Source organism: Phacochoerus africanus, chromosome 2 (genome assembly GCF_016906955.1).
Source record: "Phacochoerus africanus isolate WHEZ1 chromosome 2, ROS_Pafr_v1, whole genome shotgun sequence".
Classification (NCBI taxonomy): domain Eukaryota; kingdom Metazoa; phylum Chordata; class Mammalia; order Artiodactyla; family Suidae; genus Phacochoerus; species Phacochoerus africanus.
In genome coordinates this window covers 279,437,796-279,460,193 of record NC_062545.1, presented here as the reverse complement: position 1 = coordinate 279,460,193, position 22,398 = coordinate 279,437,796, and the positions used below count along the sequence as shown (strand labels likewise).

General features: G+C 63.0%; 1 protein-coding gene across 8 annotated transcripts in view; it reads left to right on the top strand.

Moving 5' to 3' along the window:
* Window positions 1-22,398, top strand: part of EXD3 (exonuclease 3'-5' domain containing 3) — a 57,152-nt gene that overhangs the window by 10,205 nt on the left and 24,549 nt on the right. For all 8 annotated transcript variants that reach the window (XM_047769071.1, XM_047769073.1, XM_047769068.1 and 5 more), the window contains 10 exons: window positions 3,643-3,816; window positions 4,010-4,177; window positions 8,959-9,012; window positions 9,811-9,950; window positions 15,871-15,968; window positions 19,495-19,568; window positions 19,866-19,904; window positions 21,294-21,460; window positions 21,745-21,868; window positions 22,138-22,348. In XM_047769071.1, coding sequence (XP_047625027.1) covers window positions 3,643-3,816; window positions 4,010-4,177; window positions 8,959-9,012; window positions 9,811-9,950; window positions 15,871-15,968; window positions 19,495-19,568; window positions 19,866-19,904; window positions 21,294-21,460; window positions 21,745-21,868; window positions 22,138-22,348 — 1,249 coding nt within the window. The remainder of the gene's footprint in view (window positions 1-3,642; window positions 3,817-4,009; window positions 4,178-8,958; window positions 9,013-9,810; window positions 9,951-15,870; window positions 15,969-19,494; window positions 19,569-19,865; window positions 19,905-21,293; window positions 21,461-21,744; window positions 21,869-22,137; window positions 22,349-22,398) is intronic.

Genomic DNA, 22,398 nt, shown 5'->3' with positions numbered 1-22,398 from the left:
CTCCGGATGCACCCGGGCTCCTGTACCGAGCCTCATGGCCTTGGTTGGTTGGCCGCCTCTCTGCAGCCATCTCCAGCCACCAGGTGGAGAAATCCAGAGTTGTTGCAAAAGCCAAACCTTCTTGACTTTTTGGTTTTGTACCTGTGGCTTTGAGGTTGAAACTCAGAAACAGGAAGGACACTTTGTTGGGGCCTTGGCTGTGGGAGCGGCTTGCCTGCTCGTGGGCTGGGGGCGCTGTGCGTTCTCTGCCCTCCCACGTGGGGCTGGAGAGCGTCCCTGCGTCCCTCTGTCCCTGGAGGTTTGGCCCAGCGCGACGCCGCCGGCGGGGGGCGCTGGGTGACTCGGGCTCCGTAAGGGTTGTGCTGGTTCCAAGGCTCCCTTCCTTCTTCCTCCGTGTCAGCGCACTTTCGGCTGGAGGCTCTTCACGCCCGAGACACTGAGACTGGCCGCGGCCCTGCCCTCTTCCTGGGGCCCCGGCTCGGCCCCGGTTGCCGCCGACTACCACCAAGTAGCCAGGTTGTTTCTGACGCTGAGTTTAAAGCTGAGCCTCCCTGGGCTCTGTGCTCACCGCTTTGGTGTGTGGGCTCCAACGGCGCTGTTTTCTGACTTGCACTGTGTCGCCTTCGGCCAATGTCTTCATTTCCAAAGAGACGCAGGGACGTGTCTTGATACCTGTTTACTGGCCGCTTCGGGCTGTGGAGGAGCCGGGCCGCGTGCTGTGTTTGCTCAGCACAGGCTAATTCCGTGGGTGGTTCGGGGTCCACTGCTTGTTTGTCTCTCAAAGTTCCTGCCTAGAGCGACACACATTCGCTCTCAGCCTGGTCCTGGGTCCCCACGAGTGGGTCGAGCAGCAGGCGGGCTGGACGCTGGTGCATGAGGCCCAGTAGCCACAGGATCAGTAGCCACAGGAGGGGCCCCATGGCCACATCAGGGCCACCGTGTCTTGATCTTCACTTAGTTGTGACAATGCTTTTCTTGCATACTTGGGGCATATTTCTTTTCTTTTTTTTCTTTTTTTTTTTTTTGTCTTTTTAGAGCCGCACCTGCAGCATATGGAGGTTCCCAGGCCAGGGGTTAAAGGGGAACTGCAGCTGCCAGCCTACACCGCAGCCACAGCAATGTCAGATCTGCGCCGCGTCTGCCACCCACACGCCAGCTCACAGCCACGCCGGATCCTTAACGCACTGGGCGAGGCCAGGGATCGAACCTGCGTCCTCGTGGATACTGGTCAGATTGGTTCCTGCTGGGCCACGCTGGGGCCTCCTTCCTTTTCTGTTTCTGCTGCTGACCCTTCGCCCCTGGAGCCCACGCTGCCCCGCTGGGCTGCCCTCATGGGGACTTGCTCCCGTGCATCCTGTGCCGTCTCGCTGAGCGTGGACCCTCCCCAGGGGCCCCCCTGGAGGGCTCCAGCCCATGTGGTGTGGGCACCCAAGGCAGCCTGGGTCCCCTCTTTTGCCCGCTCTGCCCCGTTTCCTTTCTCGGGTCTTTGGAACAGAGCTGCCAGTTTGCCCAAGTGCTCGAGGGCATGTCGGCGTTGCGTTGCGGTTGTCTTGCCAAATTCCCCAGATGGTTTTCGCATGACACGGAAACCGAGTGGATTTTGCTCTGGGTTCGTCCCGGGGAGGGCATCGTCCGGGGTGGGGCCACGGCCCCTGTCCCCGCCCTGCCACCCACCACTCCACGTGGGTTCTCAGGGCCGTGGGCTGAGCACAGCGGAGGCGCCCGTGGGGGGGCGGGCTCACAGGCAGGACGCAGGTGACGCCCAGCCCCCAGGCCTGAGAGGTGCCTCCCCAGGTGAGAGCCCCAGGGGAGAAGGGCCATGGGGCGGGTGGCCTCCCTGAGTCTCCGTCACCAGGTGGGTGGGAGGCCGCGACCCAGGCTTTGTCAGCAGGATCCTGGGGGGTCCCGGCAGCTGCTCCAGGTCCCTGCTCCCCAGGGGGGAGGCGCCAGGGCAGATCAGGGAGCCACCTGGGCCCTCAGTGGTGACACAGCTGACAGCCAGGGCTGCAGTGCCCAGTGAATGTCACCTCCACGTGGTCCCGGGGAAGGAGCAGGGCCACGTTGCTCTGGGTGTGGCCACTTTCCACCGCGGCCCCTCTGCCCTGAGCGCCTTGGGCTGAGGGCTGGGACGGTCCAGCATCAGTGGCTGGGAGGACTGGCTGCGCCAGGGTAAGGCTCCCTGCCTTTCCAGGCTAGGCTAGAGAGCAGTGCACAGCCCGCTCCCGGGGGCCCCCAAAGCTGCAGGCCCCTTGAGCAGCTCTTCAGAGCTTTTCCAGGGAGGAGGCAGGGCCCTGGGCCCAGCCAAGCCAGCGAGTCAGAACTCAGAAGGACGGGCCCACTTCCTCCCTGTGCCCTGACCAGGCTTCGCTGGTCACCTCAGGAGGGTCTCTCCGAGGAGGAAGGCTGGACGCCCCCCAGGAAAGAGCTGGCCCTGCGGCTCCACCCCTCCTCATGGACCAGGCCTGGGGCTCCCGGGGCCATCCTGCTGGGAAGGGTCTCGGGCTCCTCTTGGGCCCTCCTTCCTGCAGCCCCCGCCGCCCACTGCTGCCTGTGGTCAGGAAGGGCGGCCGCTCCTTGGGAGAAGCCTCTCTTTTTGAAGCCACTGGTCAGTGGATGCTTGGCCCAGAGCCGAGGGGTCTCTTCCTCCAGCGCCTGCCCCAGCCCGTGGCTGGCCGCACACCCTCTGCTCTGCTGGTGGCAAGGGGCTGGGGGGCGAGGGCTGGGTGGGCACTGCCCGTGGAGAAACCACACACGCGCTACCCGGAGCCCGCCTTCCAAGCAGGGGCGCTGGCTTGTCGGCACCTAGAGCCGCTGTGCTGGAGGCCGGGGCAGGGTCCTCTAAGGCTTTCCTTTTCCTGAGCGGGGGCGGGGGGGCGGGGGGAGTCCTGGGGGAGATACCGCCCCTCCTGTGGCGATGCAGGACGTGGCCCCACGGTGGCCCCAGACCCTGCGATGTGCTGTGGCCTCGCCTACCCATCCTGGAGGGCGACGGCTGTCCTCAGGGTCTGGGTGGAGCTGTCTCAGGCCACAGCGAGCACAGCCCCTTCCAGGGGGGCCTTGGGTGTGGGGGCAGCCCCCCCAGCTCACAGCCTGACACCGCAGCTCGGCCCTCGCTGGACCCCAGCAGGTGCTTGATCGCGGGCGTTGTACTGACCTGAACAACCAGAACAGGTGGAGCGTGGAGGGCAGGCGGTGGCACCGGGGCCTGGGCCTGCGGGTCACGCAGAGGACGCCCGGCTGTTCTGAAGTCCATCACGAGACACTTCGGTCCCCGGACGTGGGTGGCCGGGACCACGCCTGTGCTTGCTTTTCATCTCTCAGCTCTGACTCCCAGAGCCTCTGCTGCACATGAGGTAGAAAAGCAGGCCAAAGGCATTTTTCACTATGGCTTTTTCGTCCCTGTTTTCCATTTCCTGTCACTTGCTGGGCCCTGCTGACGCATCGCACAGGTGCTCAGGGCGCAGAGGGGCACTGCTGGGGTCTGGCTCAGGACCTTTGAGGGACCGTCGACCTAGACGGCCGCCGTGCCAGGGACCGGCTGGGCGAGAGCAGTGCTGGACACGCTCCGCTTTGGCGTCTCCGGGCAGGTGGGGACAGCCTGCAGGGAGGTGTTTGCGACAACGAGGTCTTGTGTCTCCACAGCTCCAGGAGGAAGCCTGGAGGGGGTTCGCTGCGCTGGCTGACCCGCTCGCTGGACTCCTGGACATGCTGGATGGCAGCCAGGGCTGGCGGGGGAGGGGCCCCTCCCTGGAGGCCTGGGTGGCCCGCGAGCTGAAGCGCTGGCTGCAGGCACGGCCGCACCCGGGGCCGCCCCAGGTGAGCCCTTGGCCTGTTCCAAAGCCCCGTCCCTCCCTGCCCTGTGCCTGCCCGAGGGCGCCCCGGCGGAGGCGGGAGGCGGGGGGGGGGGGGGGGGGGCTCTTGGCCTCCCCTTCTGGGCCCCCGCCCAATCCCTGCTTGCCCGCCTGGCCTCAGGCTGCTGCCTCCCCTGAGGCTGTGTCTGGGCTCCCAGGGCGGCCCAGGGCTGAGGCAGCTGCAGGCGCGTGCGGTCAAGATCCTCGTGGAGAGCCCCCCGGCTCTCGTGGAGCCTCTGGTCAGCATCTTCCAGCTGCAGGACGCAGACCGCAGCCCCCTGCTGGCTCACGTCCACCGACTCCGCCAGGAGGGCAGGGTCAAAGAAGTGAGTGAGACCCTCGCCGGGCTCTGGGCCCGGGACGCGCGACCCTCGCGTGAGTCAGCGGGTGGGCAGGAGCCAGGCTGGGTGTGAGGGCTTCCTCCGCCCCCTCCGCCTCGGGGGAGGCTTCGGGGACCAGCCACCCGGGCGGCTCAGGTTGGTGCCTGGCATCCGCCCCCACACCCTACCTGGTCTGCGCCACACCCAGGGCCCTTCCTCCCCGGGGCCCACCGGCCTCTCAGTCACCCATGGACAGGCCCAGGCGTCCCCACGGCAGAGCCACTTCCTGGGACACTGTGGCCTCACCTCCTCTCCCCTTCCTGGAAACGCTCTCAGGGACAGCGGAGCCAGTGTGGGAGGAGCTCACAGCCATCTCTGTGCCCACAGGGGCCGCCCCTCGGGCCCAGGCTAGACACCAAGCCAGCTTCTCTCTCCTTCTGCCCAGGCTCACCCTCGCGGTCCCTCGGCCCAGTGCTGGCATGGCCCAGCAGCTACTCCTCGAGGACAGACCCTCTCTGCAGGTCCTCGTGAGGGCCTACAGCCACTCTGCTCCCAGGCCGGGTGGGTTGGGGCACGTGTTCGGCATCTAGGGTGCCACAGCATCCTGGACCTGTTCTGGGGCCCTGCCCGGCGCCAGGGGGCTTCACTCTGGGTGGTGTCCACCCCGCCTGTTTTCTGGGTCACTCAGACAGGGTCAGGTCAGTGGGAAGGTCTGACTCCCGAGGGCCCTGCTGGCTCCCCTCTGTCCCCTCCCACCGGCTCTGGCCCCCCACCCCCGACTGGCCCTGAGCAGGACAGTGGCGGTTTCCAGAAGCTCGGCCGTGGGGCTTGTGCTGGCAGGGGTCGAGGTCGGCCAGTATGGGGGGCCGCCCAGGGAGAGGGCGCTTGGACCCCTGGTGGGAAGGGCTGGGCCAGGACAGCACAGGTGGGGCTTAGTGGCTGCAGGTATCTGCGTGAGAATTTGGGGCTTTGGAAGCTCAGTGGCTTTGCTGAGGCTACCCTGTGACAGGGTTGGTTTTTTACTGAAGTCCAGAAGGTTCTGAGAGCAAGAGGGAGCCCTGAGGCTGTGGTCTCCGTGTCCACAGGAGGAGCACTAGGGCTGCCTTGTCCTCGAAAGGCCGTCGGGAGCGGTGGGGCCTGCAGGGGCCTGGGGGGTCGCTCCTTGGGCCGTTGCTGCAGGTGTGGGAGCCGAGGCTCTGGCGCCTGAGATGCAGCCCTGACCGCGTGGGGGGTGGAGCTGTCCCTGTGCCCGGCCCAGAGCCAGCGGCCAGGCGTCCAGAGACTTGGGGTTCATCTCCCTCTCTGCCTCGGGGACAGTGTGCTCGTGGGCGTGGGGTGTGGCCAGCACCCCGGCCGCGCCCAGGCCCACCCCACGGCCCGCTTCCCGGGGACGCCTGGGGGCCAAGATGGCGTTGCAGGGACAATGGCCCCGGGCTGGCTCACGTGGCGCGGGCGGCTGGCTGGGCGCATGGGCGCCGTGGCCGCGGAGCGCGGGGAGGCAGAGGGCCGGCTAGCGTCCCCGCGTCTCCTGTTACACCCCGGCCTTTCAAAGAGTGTCTGGGCCACTGAATGCGCCTCCCTCGCGCTCGGAGGCAGGAATCCCACACAAAGGGGGCTCTTGTCCCGCACAGGCCCCTTCTGCGAAGAAAAGCCATTGTCCCCGAGCGGGGCCGCCCGGCAGGCGGTGCATGCTCCAGTGCCCACCGCCGCGCCGCCCGAAGGGGCCGCATTCAGGCCTGTCCGCTCGGATTAGCCGGGACTCACGACTTAATGTGCTGCGATATTTCATGTCGAGGCAGCGGCTGGCCCGGCGGGGTGAATGCCTGCTTTTGTCTACTGAGTTATTTTATTTACATTTTTTAAACAGCTTATCAAGGTAAAAGATAGCTTTGCTTTAAAAAAAAAAGTGGGGGGAGACTTGGCTCCAGGCCCGCATTGAGTTACAAAGGTGGGAGGCAAGCCTGTCCTGGCGGCCTGGTCACTTGCTGGCCAAGTGGGCAGCCCTGGGGTTCTGTGCCGTGCTTGTCCCAGCCCCTCTGGTCTTCTTAGTTCCCCAAAGCAGCAGCTCTGGGGGCCTGTCTGGTTGGAGATTCCCGCTGCCCACCTCTGCCAACCAGCCCCAGGACGGCCGGCTCTCCTCCTCCAGGGCAGAGGTCAGGGAGGCCGGCAAGGTGCCAGGTGGCCCCAGCCCTGGGCAGTTACCTTCTGTGGGTCCAGGCCCTCTCCTCCTCCCACCGCCCCTGCTCCCCACCCCCGGCCTGGGTCCCAGACCTGTAGGTGATCTTCTGACACCTGCTGGGCCCCCCACGTGACCAGTGGGCAGCCTGGCCTCTTGTCACCTCAGCAGAATCTCAGCCTGAGAAATGACCAGAAACCAATTCTAAGCCAGACCCCATAGAACTAAGACAGAGGCCAGGCCTGGGGGCTTCCTGCAGGAGGTGGCTCTGCTGCCAGCCATGCCCTGCCCCCATGCCAGGTGCCAGTGGAGTTGGGCGCCCTCCTGTGGCTGAGGCCAAATAGCCCCCTCCTTGTCCTGTGCCTCCGCCACAGCCTCAGGGCACAGAAACCCCCTGGGCGGCCGGTGCAGGACGGGGACACTTCCCAGACTGTCCCCGAGGATGTCCCTGGCCTTCCAGCCCTGGGCACTCCGGCCACACCCCTCAGCATCCACAAAGGCCGCCTGCCGGGAGAGGGCACCCTGGGTGCACAGAGAGCTCCGGCCGGGCCTGCCCTGGAGGAGGCAGGCAGAAGGGGCACCTAAACCTCTGGAGCGTGGTCAGCCTCCAGCGGCGAGCGCAGCCTCGGGGAGCCGCTCACCCAGGGGTGGGGCCGAGCTCCAAGCGCTGCCCGTCCCTCCACACTGGCCCCCCATACTCTCCACAGCAGTGGACGCAGCGCCACTGTGTGGGCACCTCTGGCCAGGCCCTGACCGCAGGGCAGAGGGTGAGCTGGTTGAGGTGGGCACAGTAGCTCCCCGGACGGACGTTGCTGGCTCCTGGAAGGAAGGCGGTCCAGGCAGGCCCGGGGCCCTGGGGTGAGGACCCTCCAGGCTGCCTCCAGGGGCTCCTCCTGCTGCTCCAAGTGCAGTACCCAGCCTGCCCTTGGCCTCACCCTAACTGTGGCATAGGCCACTGTCCCAGGCTACCCACTCCAGCCTGAGGCCTCGCTCTGGGATTCAGAATTCCTGGATGGAGGGGTGGCCCATTGGGCAGCTGGATCCCAGGATGATGGAGGCTGATAAGCCAGCAGAGTCACAGAGGCGGGGCTCCCCTCTGCGCCCCACTTCCCCCTCACCCCTCCTGAGTCACGGGCCCTGGGCCTGGTCTGGAGGGTGGGAGGGTCCAGCTGTCCCTCCCGCAGCCCCTTTCCAGCCCTGGCCTGGCCCGGCCAAGTCCGGGCACAGACACTGGCCCGGCAAGAGCCTGGGCCGCAGGCGAGGGTACAGCAGGTGGAGGACACTGGTAGTGGGGTTCAGACCACCCCAGGTTCTGAGCACCCAGTGTGAGGCCACCAGCTTGTGCACTCGGCCTTCCCGGGTGAGGGCCCACATCTCCCTGGACCTCTCAAGGGATCTCCTGAGAAGAGGTCAGAGCCATCCTGGGAGGCTGGAGTAGCCCCCAGGGAAGGCCCCCATGCGGTGGCACCTGCACCCCGCCCACAGCCCTGGGCCCCTCCCCCAAGCCCTGTACCCTCTCCTCAAACCCTGGCTCCTCCCCCGGTCCCGCCCTCCCCTGGCCCACCCACCTCCTCCATTGCCAGCCCCACCCCCACCCCCGGGGGGTGGGGGGGGCCTGGCCGAGGCTGAGCTCCTGGACCCCCGCCAGGCCGCGGAGGCGCCGGGTCAGCGCCGCACAGGGAGAGGCCCCCAGCCCCGCGCCCCCGCCCCGCGATCCCGGCCTCCGGCCGGAGCAGCCGTTCCCAGGCCGCTATTTTGGGCCTTTCTGTGGCTGCGGGGGGCGGGGCGCAGGCTGTGCGGCCAGTTATTTTTGCTCGTAATGGGAGCGCGATGTATGGAAATTATTAATAGCAGCGCGGCCTGCGCTACGTGCGGGAGCTCAGGGCCGCACCGTTTTTCTGCTGAGTCCGGGCGGATCCGCGCCCCCAGGCAGGGCAGGCGGCTCAGGCGGGCTGCCCGGGCGTGGGTGCGTGCTGAGCCTCTTGCCCCTCGGATCCTGGGGCAGCTCTCTGCAAGCCCCCGGCCCCCCGGCCCACCCCGGTCGGCCGCGTGGGACCTGGGCCAGCCCGCCCCCCTCGCACAGACTTAGTGGTGTTGCCAGCACACAGCGCGTCCGGTGGCAAATGCACGGAGGCCCCAGGAGCCCCACCTGTCAGGGCAGGCTCCCTGAGACCTGGGGTGCACAGAGGCCCCCCCCCCCCCGCCCGGTGGGCCCGGTGAACGTCTTGCTGGGCGCTTGCCTGGCTGGGTGCGGATGCTTCAGGGAAGAACAGGGCAGGCGAGAGCACCGACTGGGAAGGTGGCAGGACCCTTGCCCTCTCCATCCTCTACCCACTCAGCAGCAGCCCAGCCCCAACCACCTGGGCACCTGGAGGCCACAACCCCCAGAGGAGGAGGCACAGGGGTCGTTCTACCCACCCTGCGCACCTGGAGCCTGGCTCAGCCCCGGCCATGGAGGGGCTGGGACCCTTCCTAATTCCAGGTCCCACAGGGCTGAAACTGTGCCTGCAGCCACTGGGAGGTGACCAGGTGGCCATGCTGAGGGCAGGGCCCCCCACCGTGGCACTGCGTGTCCCCCAGCCCCAGCCTAACCTACTGCCTCTGTTTCCAGGCTGTCGTGCTGAGCACGAAGCTGCGGCTGCAGCCCCATCTCGATGTTGAAGAGGTGAGCATCCTTCTCACATCAGCTGTGGGGTCAGGCTGGGGCCACACCCAGGTCTCCAGAAATAGGCTTAGGGCTGTTCCCACCCCAGAGTCCTGGGGGGCCGGGTCACATGTGACCACCTCCCACGTGGGGAGGGGCAGGGAGGGGCCTCGGTGAAACGGGCTGGGAAAGTGGCCACCAAGGAGCCCACCAAACTGTCTCCCCTGCTCGCCAGTGGCGGGAAGGGTTCCCGTGGGGACCACCCACCTGGAGCCCTGCCCTTGTCCAGTCCAGGCTCCAGACAGCCTGACCTCTGTGGCCACATGGGGGAGGGGGGCGGGCGAGGAGGGATCCTCTGCAGGGGCCACTGGGAGGGGGCTTTTTCCGGGCCTGGGTCTGCAGGGGCATGGCCGGTGTGGCCCAGTGCCCAGCACCACGGCCAGGGGCTCCCTCAGGGCCTCCTGGAAGGCTCAGGTCAGCTCATGCCAGGCCACTGCTGGTGGTTAGTCTCCATCCTGGCCCCCCAGCTGGTGAAGACAAGGGCATGCAAGGCTCCTCCAGGACCCTCCTGCCTCTGGACCGCCCATCCTTCACGATGGAGGTGGGGGTGACCACGGCGTCCCCGGGGACAAGGCCTGTGAGGGGTGCAGGCCATGAGCTGGGCGTGGGGCTGCAGGAGGCCCTCAGACACTCGCACTCGCCCCCTTGGCCCCGACGCCCTGGCCACTCCCGGCACTGGGGTGGAAGTGAGTCTGGGGTCCTGGCTGCAGGGTCGAGGGCTGCAGTGGGGCTGCGGCCTGAGGGTGCCTTTGCCCGCAGATGAGCACGCCCCTGCTCCTCCAGGACAAGCTGGGCCTCGTGGAGCGCTACGTGGACGGCTTCCCGGGCCTCCAGCGGAGGCTGCTGTCCCTCCTGGACTCCTGGTGCCGGCCGGGCTTTGACGTCCACGTCGTGGCCAGGTGAGCCCCAGGGGCCCAGGGTGGGGGCAGAGCAGCAGGCACTCTCATGCTCTGGCCCAGGCGGGCGGCCCACCCCCGTCGGCAGGGGCCTGCTTCTGGGGCCAGGAGGCTGGTCTGGCAGCCACTGGGCGGGAGAGTGGCCGCGTCTGAGATGCAGACGTCAGGTGCCAGTGCCGCCTTCCTGCCCGGTCCTGGGCCGCAGCCCTGCCCCCCGGCCGCTTCCTCGTTCCCCCCTCGCCTAATGCAGCTCTGCGGAGCCCCTGCCGTGCGGGGTCCGTCCCAGCAGTCACGAGCAGGGAGCCCCGGCCTGTGCACGTGTGTGTGCATGTGCGCATGTGGGCATCTGGAGGGAGAAGGGCTCCCTCCCGCCTACCCAGGGTGGCCCTCGGGGAGCAGGCTGCTAAGCTCCCTCGGCCATCTCTCCGCGGGCGGCTGCCGCGCTGGGCACCGTATCCCGGCACCGAGCAGCCTGGACCGGCTCGCTTGAGAATCGGGCCTTGGGCTCCGCGTGCAGGCCCCCCCTGGAGCTGCAGGCGAGCCACTCTCACTGGGTTAGTTTCCACATCCCTCAAACGGGCTCCTTCTGTCTCCAAGGGCTGCCGTGACGTCACATCCCACGAAGTAGACAGTGTGTGTGGCGGCAGGCCATGCACACGAGTCGCCAGTGCTCGGTGCCTGCCGGTGAGGAAGCAGGGAGACGCACGGTGGAGAGCGGGAGAGGCCTGTGGTCAGCTCTGGCTGGGGAGACTGGCCTCAGTTAATGGTGACCTCAAGTGTCCTCGCTCTACGCTGACGGGCTCGGAGCCAGGACGCCTGCAGCGGGAGCACCCCAGCACCAGGCCTTGGCTTCCAGACACCATCCTCCACGGAAAGGAGCAAGGCGCCCTGGGGCACAGCCTGGGATGAAAACCCTGATGCTGAGAGGGCAGAATGCCTTGGATGTCACACCCCTCCAGTCTGGAGTGGCGCGAAGGCAGGCAGAGACGCCCTCCTTTGTGGTCTGTGCGATGAGTGGAGAGGCCTGCTGGTGCTGGAGAGGGCCGCGACCCCCGACGCCGTGACTGATTCGGGCACAGGTGACGAGGCGGTGCTAAGGAAGGAAGAGGTCAAATGCAAGGCACCCACGCCGGGAATGCCAGTGGGAACAGGACTGCAGGCCTCGCAGACGCTGGAACGGTAATAAGTGTGGTTTAGAGTTTGATGCAGGTACGTCTGACAACACAGATGTAACAGACCAAGTTTTTGCAAAGCACAGTTTACAAACTGAAAAAACAGGAAATCTGAATAATTCTCTGTCTCTGAAATAAGTTGAATCCAGCAGCTCTCGTCGTAGCTCAGTGGTTACCAAATCTGCCTAGTGACCATGAGGGTGCGGGTTCGATCCCTGGCCTCGCTGAGTGGGTTAAGGATCCGGCGTTGCTGTGAGCTGTGGTGCAGGCCGGGGGCCACAGCTCCGATTTGACCCCTAGCCTGGGAACCTCCATGTGCCACAGGTACGGCCCTAAAAAAGACCCAAAAAATAAAAAAATAAAAATAAAATGAGCCCAAGGATCTGAACAGACACTTAGCCGAAGAGACCCGGACGGCGGCCAAGCACATGAGCCGCCGCGCCACATGCTGTCAGGAAAGTGCACGTTGAAACAACGCCGTCCCGCTGCCCGCCTGCTGGGACAGCCAAATGCAGAGCCCCGACGCCACCAAATGCTGGTGACGACGTGGAGCCTCAGGAACCCACTCCCTGCGGGCGGGGAAGCAGGGCAGGGCAGCCCTTCGAAGGACAGCTTGGTGCTTCCTTACGAAACTAAACCGTGTGATCAGACCCCCATGCTCCTTGGTGCTTCCCCAGAGGCATCGAGAACCTCTGTCCACACGAAAACCTGCTTGTGGATGTTTATGGCGGCTTTGTCATAACTGCCAGCCCTTGGAGTCACGACGGCTGGGGCGGGTGGGTGAAATGAATGCACGGCAGTCCGTCCAGGAATTGGAGTGTTACTCAAAGCTAAAAATAAATAAATAAAAAATTAAAAGGGACCAAGCCACGAAAAGACCGGGGGGGATGAAGATGCATGTTGCAGAGTGAGAGAAGCCAAACTGAAAAGCCCTCATACGCTAAGATTCCAGCTATGGGACATTCCAGCAAAGGCCAGACTATAGAGGCATTCCCGTCACGCGCAGCAGAAATGAACCTGACCAGGAACCGTGAGGATGTGGGTTCAGTCCCTGGGCCTCACTCAGGGGGTTAAGGATCCGGCGCTGCTGTGAGCTGTGGTGTAGGTCGCAGACGAGGCTCGGATCCGGTGTTGCTGTGGCTGTGGTGCAGGCCGGCGGCTACAGCTCCGATTCAACCCCTAGTCTGGGGACCTCCATATGCCGCGGGTGTTGCCCTAGAAAAGGCAAAAAAAAAAAAAGAAAGAAAGAAAAAGAAACTCTCAGCAAACTGTAACTAAAAGGAAATTTTCTTCATCTGATAAAGAGTGTTACTGAAACTAAATAGAACTACAGCAAGCAATTTGAAATTTTATTAGAGAGACTGTTACTATATAGTGAACAGTGTGTTTGAAGTGTAAAGTTTTGTAACTTTTGAAATATGTGTGTCCAGGACGCCATCAGCACAGGCGATGTCCTGATGGCCCCCCCCGCCCCCCCCGGCATCTCTAGGGACCGCTGACCTGCGTTGTGTCACTGCAGATTCTTTCCATTTTCTAGAGCATCGTAGAAGTGGGGCTCTGTCCTGTGGCTTCTTCCCCAGCACAATTCCTTTGAGGTTGGTTCACCCGGTTTCCTTCTCTGCTGCCGAGCAGTGTCACCGTGGGTGGGTGGGCCACGGCCACTCCTGTTTCCGGTCTCTGCGTGTCACACTCACGGCTGCTGTGAACACTCGCCCTGGTCTCCGCGTGGACCTGCGCCGTCGTTTCTCCTGGGTAAATACCCTGGGGCGTGACGCCCGGCCGCGTGGTAGACGTCTCTTCATGCTTTGGGGAGCTGCCCGGCGCGTGCCAGCGTGCCTGCATTGTCCCGCTTCCTCCCGCAGCAAACAGGCGTCCCTGCTGCCGCATCCTCGCCGGGCACCTCGGGGTCCGCTTGTGGTTTGATCCCTAGCAGCTGATGACGTGAAGCCTGTTTGCACGTGTTCCTCTGCCGTCTGTGTGTCTTTGGTGAGGTGGCTCTTCCGTCTTTTTAGGTTGCTTCATCAGGGGGACTGTGTTCACAGTGCTGACTTCTGAGAGGCTGGAAATGTAGTTGGTGTTCAAGTCCCTCATCAGACGTGTTATGTGCAGACGTTTCGCCCTGTGCGTGGCAAAGATGGCCCATCTTCTTATTCGTTTAATGCTGTTTTTCAAATAGCGAAAGTCCTTAAATTGTTGAAGTCCGATTGATCAATTAAAATTTTGGGGGGGGAGTTCCCATCGTGGCTCAGCATTAACGAATCTGACTAGCATCCATGAGGACGCAGGTTCGATCCCTGGCCTCACTCAGTGGGTTAAAGATCCAGTGTTGCCGTGAGCTGTGGTGTAGGTTGCAGACGCAGCTTGGGTCTGGTATTGCTCTGGTTGTGGTGTAGGCCGGCAGCTACAGCTCTGATTAGATCCCTAGCCTGGGAACCTCCATATACCATGGGTTCGACCCTAAAAAGCAAAAAATAATTTTGCATCAAGCTTTTTTTTTTTTTTTCTTTTTAGGCCACACCTATGGAAGTTCCCAGGCTAGGGGTCTAATTGGAGCTACCGCTGCTGACCTACACCACAGCCACAGCAAGGGGGAATCCAAGGCGCGTCTGCAACTCACAGCACAGCTCGGGGCAGTGCGGGATCATTAACCCCCGGAGAGAGGCCAGGGATCGACCCCCAGTCCTCATGGATCCGAGTCCGGTCCGTTAGCCGCTAAGCCATGGAGGGGGCGCCCACATCATGCTTTTAGTGTCATAGCTAAGAAATCCGCCTGGCTCAAGGCCGCGGACGTCGTCTCCTGTGGTTTCTCTCTGGAAGTTTTATGATGTTAGATTTTACACTCCGACCTATTGTCCTTTTTAGATAACTGTCAAACGCAGTACTAGGTTGTTTTTTCTTTTTTTAGCATCTGACGTCTAATTGTTCCAGCAGCATCTGTTGTAAAAGACTGTCCTTTCTCCCCAAGTTGCTTTTGTCGTTCCTACATGCTTTTGTCTGTTCCTCTGATCCGTTGGTCTGTCCTAAAGCCAGGAGCCCCTGTTTTGATTACAGATCCTTATAATAAACCCTGAGTCGGGGTAAACCTCCAGCTCCGTTCTTCCCTTTCCAAGATGGTTTCGTTATTGTGAACCCTTTGCGTTTGTATGTGACTGTTAGCATCAGTTTGCCAGTTTCTAACCCCCCACAAAAAAAGCCCCTGAACAGGGCACACAGCCAGGGCCCTGAGACCTGGCCAGCTTGTCTGGAGCTCAGAGGAAGCAGAAGAACACTTAAAACAAACCCCAAAGCTGGGATGGAGACCTTTAGAGAGATTCTGCATCTGGAATAAATGCCACAGCTGTACAAAGGTTGGTCTCCCGAATACACAACAGCCTTGTCAATGAAGTACATGGCGGGCGGGCGAGGCTCCCGGGAAAGGCGATTTCGAAGACAAGTTTGAAGACGTCTTCCCAAAAGTCATAGAAAACAAACAAGGAAAATCGGATTGGAAAGCTTTAAAGATCAGAGATTCTGTCAAGAAGGTCTGACATCCAGATGATGGGGATTCAGGGAGAAAGAGGAGAAACCTGCAGGCACTGACTCCAGACCCGGCCCTGGGACCCCGGGGCCAGAGCCCGCTGCCGCCGGGGACCCCGAGCCGCGGGAGGGGCCGGAACGGGCTGGCGCTAAGGGAAGCGAACTCAGCCCTTCGGGAGGCAGAGGGGCCCAGGTCCACTCCCCACACCCGGGAGCCCCCTGGGCCAGAGGAGGGGCCGTTGGCCTTGCGCGTGGGGGTGAAGTGGGCTCCGGGCGTGGGACGGGCGGCCGAGGACGCGTAGAGCCCGCAAAGGTCAAGGTCCCACCCGAAGAGGAGAGGGGGCGTGGCTAAGCCGCCAGTCACTTTTGTGGGGTCGTGATATTGTAAAAGCTGCGTGTTTTTAACTGGAACGTTCCGGTGAGACGTCGGGACAGAACGCCCCAAACCGAATCATCCAGAGGCCACAGCACATAGTTCTTGGCAACGGGGTGGGGGGCGCAGATGTCAGCCACCTGCACACCCGCCGTTGGGTGGGGGGGGGCCCACTGGGGCCGGGGGTGGGAGTGGCGGAGACGTGGCACCGCCTCTAGGAGCCTTGCAGGGAAAACTCAGCTTTTAAACTGTGCATCGGGGGAGTTCCCGTCGTGGTGCAGTGGTTAAAGAATCCGACTAGGAACCCTGAGATTGAGGGTTTGATCCCTGCCCTTGCTCAGCTTGCTCAGTGGGTTAACGATCCGGCGTTGCCGTGAGCCGTGGTGTAGGTTGCAGACGCGGCTCGGATCCCACGTTGCTGTGGCTCTGGCATAGGCTGACAGCTACAGCTCCGATTGGACCCCTAGCCTGGGAACCTTCATATGCCTCGGGAGCAGCCCAAGAAATGGCAAAAAGACAAAAACAAACAAACAAACAAACAAACAAAAAAAAACCTGTGCATGGGGGAGTTTTGTTGTGGCTCCGTGGGTTAAGAGCTGATTAGTATCCATGAGGATGCAGGTTCGATCCCTGGCCTCACTCAGCAGGTTAAAGATCCGACCTTGCTGTGAGCTGAGGCTGAGCTGAGGCGTAGGTCCCCGATGCGGCTCGAATCTGGTGTTGCTGTGGCCGTGGTGGAACGCCCATAGGTCGCAGGTGCAGCCATAAAAAGACAAAAACAAAAAACTGTGCATGGTGAGTTTGAGGAAACTGAAAATCTCGAAATGTATCAACCGAAAGGAAAGCGTCTTTCTCTCCGCAGACGGCACCCACAGGCAGCCTGGCGGCCGGACAGGCTGAGCCCCAGGGTGCTGAGTCGGCAGGTCCTGCGCCTGCGCGAGCGGTTCGGCCTGGACCCTGGTGAGTGTGCCCCCCCCCACCCCCTGCTGGCCCCCCGCGCCCGAGCCGCGCTTTCCCTGAGTGGCTCGTCCTGGACCGGGGTCCACGAGCCCCTCGAGGCGTGGCCGGCCCCTCCCCCGCGGTGGCCGTGGGTACCCGGGTCTTTCCCTCCTCTGGGAGGGAAGCCAGCTGATGGGGTTTTGTGGGTTGGCCCCGCTGGAGGATGGCAATGCCCCCCTGCGCCTGCTCAGGAGCACGTGGACTCTATCAAAGTTGCCGCTCACGTGGTGGCCGTGGGGGCTGAGTGTACCTGCTAAAGGAGCCTTGCGCCCTGCTCTGGCCCCGCCTCCGCCAGGTTGCGTTGGCACCGACCCACTGCCCGGTGCGGTCTGCCAGCTTCCTTCTACTTCAGGATTTTTGCGTCTGTTCGCAGCTGAAGTTGGACTCAGACCTCGCTTTTCTGAGGCGTTTCTGGCTTTGTGGAGGAAAACGCAGCGGAGAAGGGCCCCCTTTCTTCCCACAGCTGTGCTGGTGCAAGGCTGTTTCTTCCCCAGACATTGTGGGAAGGCGCCTGTGACCTTGGACTTGCCTGTGCTTGTGGAAACCTGACTGTGGGCTTTTTCGCGCAGGGTTCCAAACGCCCTGTCCTGAGTTGTCCCTCGTACCCCCGCCGTCCGTCCGAGTGTGAGCACCCCGGGCGTTAGTTGTCGGAGCCCTTGCCCGCTGTCTCTTGGTTTCTCTCAATCACCCCCGCTGGGAGTTGAAGTCTTTTCAAAGAACAAGCGTCTGCTCCTCGGGCCCTGCCCGCGGTCTTGCTGAGGTGGAAGTGACGCGGAATGTCGCATTCCCCTCGGGCGTGCAGGGTGGCCACTTGTGTGTTTCTGTTGTGAAAGGGTCGCCACAGTGAGTTTAGCGCGTGTCTGTCGCTCACGTGTCGCTCACGGCTTGCCTTGTGATGAGGGCGTTTAAGATGCACGCGGAAGGCATTTTAGCTGCAGCCGCGCGTTGTGCGTTCCTACGACGCCAGACTTGTTTATCGTAACACCAGAAGGCAGTGCCTCCGACACCCGCCTCCAGCGACCTCCAGTCTCTGCTTGAGAGAGAGATTTAAGTTTGCTTTTTAGATTCCACACCTCGGTGACACCACAGTGTCTCTGACCCATGTCACTTAGCACCAAGGGCCACCGTGTTGTTGAACACGGCAGGAGCCTTTTGGTGGCCAAGTCATGTTCCCGTGTGTCTCCCACAGCTTCTCCGTCCGTTCGCGTCTCCATGGACACTTGGGTTGGTTTGTGTCTTGGCTGCTGCGAGCGATGCTGAACCGAGGTGCAGAGGTCGCTTTGAGACAGTGACGTCAGGTCCTCTGAGGGAAATGCCCAGGCGTGGACTCCCTGGCTCCTGTGGTAGTTCCGCTTTCAGTTCTTCGAGGAACCTCCGTGCTCTTCTCCACAGGGGCCGTGTCGATTTGCCTTCCCGCCGCCAGAGTGCGGGTTCCCTCTTCGCCACATCTTCAGCAGCATTTCTTATTTGCTGTTGTTTCTGACCGGCGTGAAGTGTTGCCTCACTGGTTTTGGGGGGGGGGGCGGGGCAGGGAGCGTGCCTTTTGTGGGCGTCCCAGGACCAGGGATCAGACCTGAGCCACAGCAGTGACAATGCAGAGTCCTTAATCACGAGGCCACGCGGGACCTCCCGTCACTGTGGTTTTGAAGAGCGTTTCCTGGTGGCCATCTTTGCGTGTGTGTGTTGGCCACGTGTGTGTCTTCTTTGGGCAAATGTCTCTTTAGTTCCTCTGCCTATTTTTTAATCAGCTGATTTGGGGGGGGGGTTGCTATTACGCGTTGTGAGTTCCAGATAGTTTTGGATATTAACTCCTTACCAGTATGTGGTTTGCAAACATTTTCTCCACTCGATAGGCTGCCCTTCCGTTTTGTTGCTTGCGCCCTTGCTGTGCGGAGGTTTCTAGTTTGACGTAGTGCACATGTCTTCCGTTGTCCTGTTTTGTCTTTTTCTTTCTAGGGCCGCAGCCGCGGCGCATGGAGGTTCCCAGGCTAGGGGTTAAATGAGGAACTGTAGCTGGCTGCCTGCACCACAGCTCATGGCCACGCCAGATCCTTTAACCCACGGAGCGAGGCCAGGGAGTGAACCTGCGTCCTCATGGATGCTAGTCAGATTCATTTCTGCTGAGCCACAACGGGAACTCCCTGGGTTTTTTTGTTTGTTAGTTTTCTTTGGGGGTTTTTTTGGCCTCCCAGCGGCATGCAGAGCTCCTGGGCCAGGAAACAGATCCGAGCCAAAGCCGTGAACTAAGCTGCGGCTGCGGCAACACAGGATCCCTAACCCGCTGTGCCTGGCCAGGGATCGAACCTGAGTCCCAGTGCTCCCAAGATGCTGTGCCACAGCGGGAGCTCCTGTTTTGGTTTTTTCCAAAGCCCCGTCTGTCACATACCCTGCTCGGCCCACTAGAGCAAATCTTGAGGCTTTTTTCTTTTTCAGTATGTTCTGCAGTTTTTATCAGCTTTTAGTTTTATTATTGTTCAGCTCAAGATGTTTTTAACTGTACTGCAATTTCTCCTCTACCCTGGGGCTACCTAGGAGCGGGCTCCCCGCCGTCCCAGCTGGGTGACCAGCGGAGTTAAGGAGGAAAGCTCCCACCGAGAGCCCAGAGCTGCTCTCCGGACGTGCTCCCGTGACCCACCGAGAGCCCAGAGCTGCTTGGGTTGCCGTGTGTGTTGCCGGGAGGGCGTCTAACGTCTCACCTTTGACAGCCGTCTCCTTTCTCCTCCGCTGCTTTTAGGCTCTTAGTCTGCTGTTTTGCAGCTCCGCCATGAGCCGGCTGGTCAGAGAGGTCTTCTTATTTATCTTGCTTGGGATGCATGGGGCTTGCGGACCTGTGGGGTGTCTTCAGTCTGTTCTAGAAAAGTCCAGTCAGGATGTCTTTCAGACTGTGCCCCGCCCCCCCGAGACTGAGCCGCGCTGCGTCCGCGCCCTGGGCCGCGTGCTTCCACTTTCTTGTGGGCTTTTCGTCCCTTCTCTTCAGCGTCATCCAAGCTCCCCTTTCACTTTCCGAGTTCTCTCTTCATCTGCATCCAAGATGCCATGACATTCATCCACCGCTTATATTTCGATTGCTGTGTTTCCAGCCCTAGAAGTTAAAATTGAGCTCTTTTTCTGCTATTTCACTTTGTATGGCTTCCTGTGGCCTGGAGATATTTCTGGCTTTGTCTCTCTCTGAATGTCCTGCTCACGATTGTTTCACGGTCCGTACCTGAAGTGCTCTGGTCACCGTCACCTGGCTTCTCTGCCTCACTTGCCAGGAGCCTTAGTGTGCTCCTGCCACCCCCGAGAACTCTGTGACGAGGCACCTGCTCCAGGCAGGGAGGCAGGGAGGACTGGCCGGCCAGGTGGGGGGGGGGCGGGCTGAGGGCCCTGGGGTGCTGGATGGGGCAGCCGGGAGGGCCGCTCTGGGTTGGGTGGAATTGGGGCCGCCAGGGGAGGACAGGCAGAGCCACTGGACCCCGCTCCCCCGGAGCCCGGCCCTCTCTTTCAGCCCTGTGCCCACACGTGGTCACCCAGCAGCGCCTGGCCTCTCTGCGGTACCTGTGCTACAAGCGGCTGGTAGAGGTGCGTGTGCCCCGTCCCAGCCCGAACCAGGGCCAGCGGCGGGGGGCCTCCGAGCGAGGTCATGCCCCTGGGGTCACCTCTAGGAAAGGTTGCATTGGGTGGCTGTGGCTGTGGTGCAGGCTGGCGTCTGTAGCTCCAATTTGACCCCTAGCCTGGGAATCTCCATATGCCACGGGTGCAGCCCTAAGAAAGAAAGGGAGAAAGAAAGAGAGAGAGAGAGAGAGGAAGAGAGAGAGAGAGAAAAAAAAGGAAGGAAGGAGGGAAGGAAGGAAGGTTGCATTGTGTCCGCTTTTGCAGAGAAGCCTGTCTCAGGAGAGCTGGGTCGAGCATGTGCACGTGAGTTCAGAGGGTCCTGCATGGCCTGGGTGGGCCCCCGGGGCACAGATGCCCACCACCCACTGGGTCAGCCCCTGCAGCAGGGACGCCGGGCGAGGCGGGTGGGAGGACAGAGCGGAAGGAGGGCAGTGGGCGAGGACCCCTCTGCGTGAGGCAGGGGCTCCGAGATCCTCCCTCACCTGCCCCGCCATAGATGGAGCTCCCAGGTGCTGGGGGTGCCCCATGTTCACTGAGAGGGAATTCTAGACTCTTCTCAGGCCCGGCCAGCCCACTGGCCTCTCGAAAGAGGCATCTGCCCATTGGGTGATGCAGGAGCACAGAGCACTGGGCTGCAAGTTTCAGTTCCAGGCCTGAGCTGGAGGTGGGGGACATCACGGGCACAGGGCTGTCCCCTGACCCCAGGGCCATCATGGGCACAGAGCTGTCCCCTGATCCTGGGGCATCGTGGGCACAGGGCTGTCCCCAGCCCAGGTGAAGCAGCCCGGGAGGAAGGTGGCTTCTCTGGGCCCAGGTGCAGCGGGACAGCAGCTCTGCAGTGGACAGTGGAGCTGGCGTCGCCTTCTCCTGAGCAGACGTGCAGGGTCTGCTGTCCCTAGTGGCATCCAGTGGAGGGCAGTGCTGAGCCGCCCCTGGAGTGACGGGGCAGGGGGTGGTGAGTCACCGGAGAGGAACGCGGACCCCCAGCCAGGGCCCGGAAGGCTGGTCCCCCCTGGGTGCCAAGGCCGAGCCAGCCGGAAGGGCAGCGGACATCCTGCAGAATGTGGAGGGGTTTCCACATATTGTCGTCCACGTGGGAACCCGCCGCCTGCGGGAAGCAGACGGCCTGGGCTGCCGGGGGACAGAGTCGTGCGGGGAGGTGGCCCCGCCTGCCGGCCAGCAGGAGCCTCTCAAGAGGGTGGGGTCCGTCCCCTCCCATCCGAGTTCCAGTGACCGGTGACCCCGCGGACAGCCCCCACCCGCTCCGGGGTCCCCTGCAGCCGCTGGGCCTCTTGCTCCGGCACTGGGTGCCCCCCCGCGGGCTGCGCCTGCCCTTCTGCCCAGCGCAGGGGGTCGGGGGGCGGGGTACGGAGGGGAGATGCAGGAGGCCAGGAGACGGGCCCAGGCTGAGGCAGTGGCTGGGGCAGGCTGGGGGCTCAGGTGGCGACCCTTCTCCCTGACCACATTGAGGCCCTCAGCATCTTGGTCCCAGCTGGCCCGGTCGCCATGGAGCCTCGGTCATGGGAGCTGCTGGTCTTCAGAGGACAACCTCCTCCTTCTGAAGGGCTCAGGGCCAGTCTGGGGGGGAGGTCGGGGCCAGTGTGAGAGGGGAGGTCGGGCTCGGGGGGCTGCTAGGATGAGCCCACCTCCTTGAGGCAGAGCCGGCAGAGCCACCCCCATCCCCACCCCCAGGGCCTGGTGGGGCAGAACGAGTGGCTGCAGGAGCAGCTGCTCCAGCTGCTGGCCTCTCATGACGACGCGGCCGTGGTCGCCCAGTGTGCCCTGGACCTCTCCCTGCCTGAGGAGCGGCTTCCAGCTACGGTGGTCACGGAGCTCAGCCGACTCAGGCTCCAGGGGAGGTGAGCGCCCCCCAGGCTCAGGATGCTCACAAGCCGGACACAGCCTTGGGCCCCACCCTCAGAAAGTGACCCCTGGGTCCCACGTGCCTGTGGTCTCAGAATTAGAAGTGAGGGAACAGCGGGGGCGGGAGGTGCAGGCCCTGCTTCCAGAACAGACTCCCGCAGGAGGGCAGACCCCCAAGACCCGGCCCTCACTCGGGCCCTGAGCGCTTGCCCCCTGGAGTCTGTCCTGGGCGGGTCGTCAGGCGCTGGCGGGGGGGTGCTGCAGCCCTGCTCCTCCCCAGCGCGGCCGAGGCGCCTTCAGAGGGCAGGACGGACGACTGCTACCAGCTGCCCATCGCCAGGGAGGACATCCGCTTCCTGGCCTCCTGGGAGGACCTGGCCAGACATGAAGCAGAACTCCTGCAGGTGGGTCCCGGCTCGTGGGGTGGCTGGCTCCGTGGGCTGCTTGCCAAGGCCTCTCAGAGCTCAGCTGCACGGGGCACCCCGGCTTAAGGACATCGGGCCTCAGGCCTGGGCATCAGCCACCAGCCTGTGGCCTGGCCCCCGTCTGTGTGGGTGCTCACGGGCCAGCCAAGCCCCCTCCCCTCAGTCCCCTGGACTTCAGCCCTCGGGGCCAGGCAGGTGGCCTTGTCCGCCCGGCCCTGTGCTGCACACTCACAGCGGCCCGCCTGCAGCCTGGCCAGGTGGTCGGCGTGGACCTGGAGTGGAGGCCCTCGTTCGGCGTTGGGGGCCGGCCCCAGGCGTCGCTCATGCAGGTGGCCGTGGAGGGCCGCGTGTTCCTGCTAGACCTGCCCCAGCTCTTGAGTCCAGCCAGAGGGCAGGAGCCCCAGGCCTTCTCCCAGCTGGTGTCCCGGCTGCTCGCAGACCCCTCCATTACCAAGCTGGGTGAGTGCAGCCCGGGCCCTGTGCCCCAGCCCTGCCTGCCTGCCTGCGGC